General features: G+C 45.7%; 1 protein-coding gene across 5 annotated transcripts; it reads left to right on the forward strand.

Moving 5' to 3' along the window:
* Positions 1-1,486: 1,486 nt before the first annotated feature.
* LOC119324570 lies at positions 1,487-3,780 on the forward strand. 5 transcript variants are annotated; one of them, XR_005157031.1, is made up of 5 exons: positions 1,487-1,665; positions 1,793-2,047; positions 2,202-2,506; positions 2,636-3,093; positions 3,195-3,780. XR_005157031.1 is itself a non-coding variant. In XM_037598351.1 (3 exons), the coding sequence occupies exons 1-3, from the start codon at positions 1,616-1,618 to the stop codon at positions 2,664-2,666; spliced, it is 336 nt and encodes a 111-aa protein (XP_037454248.1). In that variant the 5' UTR covers positions 1,487-1,615; the 3' UTR covers positions 2,667-3,780. The 5 variants fall into 5 exon arrangements, 2 of the variants coding, with proteins under 2 accessions (XP_037454248.1, XP_037454249.1); XR_005157032.1 differs by having other exon boundaries at positions 3,233-3,780; XR_005157033.1 differs by having other exon boundaries at positions 2,636-3,780.
* Positions 3,781-6,234: the final 2,454 nt, after the last annotated feature.

The raw sequence follows: 6,234 nt of genomic DNA on the forward strand, positions 1-6,234 counted from the left end.
TGGCCGGTGGTGACAAATATTTTTTAGAAGGAAAAAAGTTAAGTTACACGCCAATGATATACATACAATTGTGTGTGGTCGATAGGCGTGTCGGCAATAATATTTTTGAAAAGAAAAATTTGCATACACCGACAATAAAACATGTAATTGCATGTGATTCGATGTACATGCAATTGTGTGCGATTGCTGTATGTGTAAACAAATGACAATATTTAAAAAAATGGCAGTAGAAAATAAAGAAAAAACAAAAAGAAAATGGGAACAAACCAAAGTCGAGGCCTATATGAACCTAAACAGGGAGTCGACTGAGTTTTAACAGTCCTGTATGAACCTAAACATAGAAAAAATAAAATGAAAAATAAATAAATTATAAAAATAATGGTAGAAAAAAAAGTCGAGGCCTATGAAACAAAAAGACACACACAAGTCACTTCACTCTACCTGTTTGTTCCCATCCTGTAGAAAAAAATAATAATAAAAAAAAGAAACAGACCTAAACCTTGTAGAACAACCGGCAAAATAAAGCCCAACACACAAGATACAGAACTTCCGCCCAGCTCACCACCTGAAGCCTGCCCCGACAAAAAAAAGACAAAAAAACAGGCCCACCCAGTCCGTTCCCTATATGGGCTGATATATAGGAAACAATAGGGTTGCACGGATCCTAAAGCAACACAAAAATCTAAGGGTCAACAAATCGACTGAGACTTCACTAAAAATCAGTCGATTGATTTTTAGCAGAGCCGTTAACTTTTTCTTTCTTATCTAACATAAAGTTCAAATTTTGTTGTTGTTTATGATACTCACGTCCATTTTGACTACTAACGATGGTAAATCACACCTGAAAAGACGACTTTACCTCAGATGCAACTTGTGACCAGGATTAATGTGAAGAATGGCTGGCGAGATGTAGGCGTAGGCAAAGGAAAGCACGGCACGTATAATACAGATATATATAGATGTATTTTAGAGTGTAGATTACTCATTTTTGCTTCGTATGTAGTATGTATTGAAATCTCTAAAAATATATATTTAGAAACGGAGGAAGTAATTAATATTCTGCAGCAGGGGCCAATAAAGCTAACCAAATCAAGTCCCGAACCCATAGAGTACATCTAGAAAAAGAAAAGATAGAGTATATTGAGGAGTGCGGCGATTTGGAGCTCGGGCTCATCTGCTCCCGATGTCCTGCTCGTCCGTTCGAGGCTTGGGATGCGAACTATTCCAGCTGGCATGTCAGCCGTGAGTGCTGGTAAAACGAAGATACACGTGAATATGGTAGGAAACAGTGCAGAGTACGGGGGACGGCGCGTAGCGGCCCGATGGATGGAGCGGCGACTCGGTCTGGGCCGTGGACCAGCTCGTTGTCTTTTTTGCTGGGCCGTGGACCATGACGTTGCCTTTCTGGCTGGGCCAGGGATCAGATAATGGTCCATGACCATGCGTGCACATGTGCAGAAAAAAAAGAAAAAGAATCTCCGTCCATTTGTGTGGTTCATTCATTCTGGACACCCCTGGCCGCCGTCTCAACTGCTGGGGGGCGAAAAAAGGGGGAAGTAGCCGAGGTCCGGCGGGGTGATTTTGCGGCGGCGCTCGTGCTTCGCCGCCCGCCTGTATGCGAATGGACGCTGAGGGTATGGAGTTTCTGCTTGATTTGGTCGACAGGTTAGTCCCTGGCAGATTTCTGCATTTTTTAGGGTTCAAAAATCAGATGAGATAAGCTGCGGCACGGCCTGAAGTACCCTACTGCCGAATCAACGCTTATGCCAGCGAATCGCTGTCGATTTTGCAGGTTCCCCGTTCGGGAGGAATTTGCTGATAGCCTTGAACAAACAGATCCGGTTCCCCTCCTCTACTTGTTACAGAATGGGGCTGGAAATCTTGAGGCTGGTGCTGCAAACGGTGGGTCTGACCTGGCTCAGATGGCCGGCGAAGATGACATGGCTGCCGCGCAAGAAGGTGCCCAGCAGCGCCGAGCTGCATCTCCGACGAGGTCTTCTCAGTCAACCGACAGTGTGAATCCAGAGGCCCCCGGCTGGACTAAAAGGTAAGCAGAAGAAAACCGACCCACCACTCCCCCCTCCGCCCTGATGATATATGCGGCAATTGTCCATGTAAATATGCAATTTAGGTCTGCATATACAACGTGAACCTTCAGTTGGATGAAATGTTTACACACATTCATTCCAATCTTTTTGTAGAAAAATCTGGGTTCACCTATGTGGTGCTCGCCGACAAATCCAGTAAGGTGATAAATTGAATGCGGGATAATGGCAGCAGCCGCATGCAGTACAAATTCTTTGGGGATGTCGTCACATTCGACACCACATACAGGACGAATCTGTATGACATGCCATCTGGATTATATGTTGGAGTTAACAATCACTACCGGAGCATAATCCTGGCGGGGTGTTGATGTGCGATGAACAAGAAGAAAGCTTTGAATTGGTGTTTGCAGAATTTTTGCGTGTGATAGGCGGACCTGCCCCCAAAACAATACTGACAGGTCGAGTCTCACACACGACGCTTTTAGATATATTGCTACTATCTTATAGAGCAGTTATACTATAACAAAAATCTAGGGAAAATGTAAACTATTTTTCTCAACTGATGGAAATGCTTTCCCAAAATGCAGACCAATGCAGGGTTATGGACGTGGCGATTAAGAAAACGGATCCTGACACTGTCCACCGTTGGTGCAAGTGGCATGTCCTGAAGAAGGCGAAGGAAACACTGGTACCACTTTACACGAAGAAGAGTGATTTTCAGGCTGAATTCCACAAGGTTGTGAACCACATGTTGACTGAGGATGAGTTCGAATCAGCCTAGACGGGTTTGCTGGATAAATACAATTTGAGGAGTCATACATACATGACACAAATATACGAAACCAGGAGAAAATGGGCAAAGCCATATTTCAGGGGTGTGTTTTGTGCAAAAATGACGAGCACCCAGCGCAGTGAGAGTGCAAACCTTATGGTGAAGTCATACATGCCCTCTGCAAGCCCAATGCATGTCTTTGTCAGGCAGTACATGAGGCTTCAATTTGGCCGCGAGTGCGATGAGAGCTACAAGGAGAAGAGGACCATGATTGTAAGTACATTTCTGTCTTTACCAAATGGTTGGTGATTAAAAATGTTTTTGAACGGGGGATGTGGATACTGATGCCTGTCCGTGCTGCTCGAGTTCTTCAGCTGTTCTAATCTGAAGATACAATTCACCTGTTCATCAGCTGTCCGCGGGCCTCTCGGATTTGGGACCAAATCGGCCTAACTGCTACGCCGACGATTCAAGAGCTTTGGCTCCTCCATATGCCGCCGCAGCTGGACTCTAGATTCTGGCCGGAAATAGTGCTTGTAATCTTGTTGAAGATTTGGGACTCTCGCAATGCTGCTGTTTTCCGATCTGAAGATCACACTGCACGGCTCACAATTACGAACATTGTAACTGATCTTGAGCTGCACTCACATAGGTTTAGGGATCCGGCTGACAAGGTAGCTGCTAGGTCTTGGCTTAGCTACCTTACCACACGGCTTGCCATGCCTCTGTAAATCTGTAATCTTCTTTGGCCCCCTTTGGCCATATATACAGGTGTGATTCCTGAAGTTGATAGGATGAGGAAGTAGAAGACAACTCACAAATAGTGCAGCAAAAAGAGAGAAGTGGAGCAGGGTTTAGTACGAGGTGACCATAAACGAAGACAAAACAATATACACTTGCGAGTGTGGTCAGTTTGAGCACACTGGAATGCTTTGCAGCCATGCGTAAGGTAAAAGCTACCTTCACATGTCCTCAGGTAAAAATTAAAAAGAATGGTGAGGCCTTGTGCTCCAGTGGTGGCTCCGGCTGCGGCAACCGGCCTAATGGCTTCAGCAATCAGGTTGTTGGCCGCCGGCGGGAGGTGTTGCACTTGGGGCTGGATGGCAGCAGGAACAATCTGGGCCGCCACGTTGCCCTGCTGGACACCAACTCCCTGGCCGGCTGGATGCATTCCGGCTTGCCGTCGAGCGATGGCGATCTGGTAAGGAGTCATCCTTCTGCAGTATGCAAGCTGGAACTCGGAAAAACGGCACTGACGTGCCGGTAGAAAAAGAAGGTGAAACCCACATGCATTAGACAGACCTGAGCTTTCACAACTGATCCATGGACCAAAACACAGAGGTCTAGATGGAATACAACACTTTCAGATTCAGAAAAGTACTTACATCGTAGGGCACACATTTGTAGAATCTCTGACCAGCCTGGGATCCGGTTCTAGCGACGTTGGTCACTACCTCGTCCCCTCAGAGTGGGCATGGCATGACAGGGAGAAGCCAATCCTCTGGGACGGGGAGAGAAGATGACGACGATGCGGACATGGCGGCATGGATGAGGTAGGAGGATGGGGATGGCTGAGTAGGATTGTACTAGGAAGGAGGGTGGAAAAATGAATGACTGCGTTGGATGGTTGGCGAGCGATGGGCGGCATTTATGGCCGGTATGGTGCACGCCGTGGTAAGTGCTTCATACGGCTCACCATGGCTCAGATAGTCAACCGAGCCATCCCTGTTAGACCTGTTCCGCCACGGCGGGGCGACGCCCCGTCTCAATTAATGTGCCCCTGCCGTGGAAAGGAAAACGACATATACGGTAGTGAAATACAAAAGGACGCACGGATCCTGGTGCGAACCATCGGTCTGGACATCGAGAGCAGCTGAGCTCGAGCTGAGAAACGGATTTTCGTATATTGAGCAGCTTGGTTGGTTGGTCAAGAACCCTCAGCTCAAGAGCGCCGAGATCAATTGGTTGCCACACTGTTTGAAATCGCTACATTCCAAAAAGCAATTATGAAGGAAAAAAAGATGATTTAATCTACACCCTATACATATAATCATGTGCATAAGACACTTATATCAGCAACCAGGAGTAATTTATTGGCAGTATCAGTACATGAGAGCATACTGCATATATGCTCTCAACAATTAATTTTCTTCATAAATTTTAGTGGAAGGTTGTTATAATTGAAGCAAAGCAAGTTGGCTGTAAAAAATCATGGTGTTCTATATGAGTGCCGAGGGTGGGAAACTGAAAAACATTGATTGGATGATACATCAGTCCATCTAGGACCACAATAAGAATTGACAAGGTCTTATCACCGCAAGAGAAACAACAAGTGTTGCAAATGCTCCCAACCTCCCACCGCCCCTCTGAAAAATGTGAAAGAAAATCTTCCTGAAAATGCTCATACAACTGATCATGAAGTTTTCCATGTAATGAAAATCAGTTATTGATTGTTCTATTAACTCTCCATTGTTAAATATAAACCTTATATTCATTTCTATACTATGAAATACTGATGTCAATTGAAGTGAGAATTATTTTGGTTCATATATATATTTTGAGAAGAGTATAGTTGGTTAATTTAGCCCATCATTTTGTTTTTGTTATCAATCATGCTTCATTCAGTTTTCTCGATGTGTTGTCATGTGAGTCCTCCGGTGCACACTACGATGCATGCAAGGACAACACCATCACCTACCTTTGCTTCTGTTATCAAAGACGAAAATGGAGTGCGTACCGGTCGCGCAATGAGTCAAGTAATTAAGAGACATAGGAGGACATGCAAGTACGTGACGATAGCCTACCCATGTGCCGCCTCATGTTGCCGCACAGCTCGCTGTACTGCCTCTGAAGAGTTGCGGCAGCATAGCAATGCGCATGTGCACTTGGTGCTCAGTGCACACGAATGAACCGTGGAGGCTTCTCTTGCCTGAACGAACATGCATGCTTGCCTGAGCAAATCCTCATCCATCCATCTCACGGTTTCATATGGGACGAATGATGGTTCTTTGCGAGATGATCAATACTGACGCCGACAGGTGTAGAATCCCTTCGTCATCAGGATGAAGTTACAGTGAAAAGCATTGTATGTATGTGGTATGTGTTGGTCTATGTAACGTAGACTCTTCACTGCACCGTCTCCGTCCGTGTTCATTTGTTGCGGGTTTCCTCTCCGTAAGAAAACATGTGCGAGCAAATCCATCGTCCATTACATAGACGATGGATACTGATGCAGGCATGGTGAGACGTAACAGTCCTTCACGGCTATGATGAAACATTCGGTGCATCATCATGTAATCCGGACGACGGGTTGCCTGGATCCATCTTCTGCTTCCGTAGTTTCCATTCCAACACTAACCCATGGTGATCTGATTCGTGTCCCTCCCAGTCGCAAGCTCAACGCAAAGGAGACAT

Source organism: Triticum dicoccoides, chromosome 6B (assembly GCF_002162155.2).
Source record: "Triticum dicoccoides isolate Atlit2015 ecotype Zavitan chromosome 6B, WEW_v2.0, whole genome shotgun sequence".
Classification (NCBI taxonomy): Eukaryota; Viridiplantae; Streptophyta; class Magnoliopsida; order Poales; family Poaceae; genus Triticum; species Triticum dicoccoides.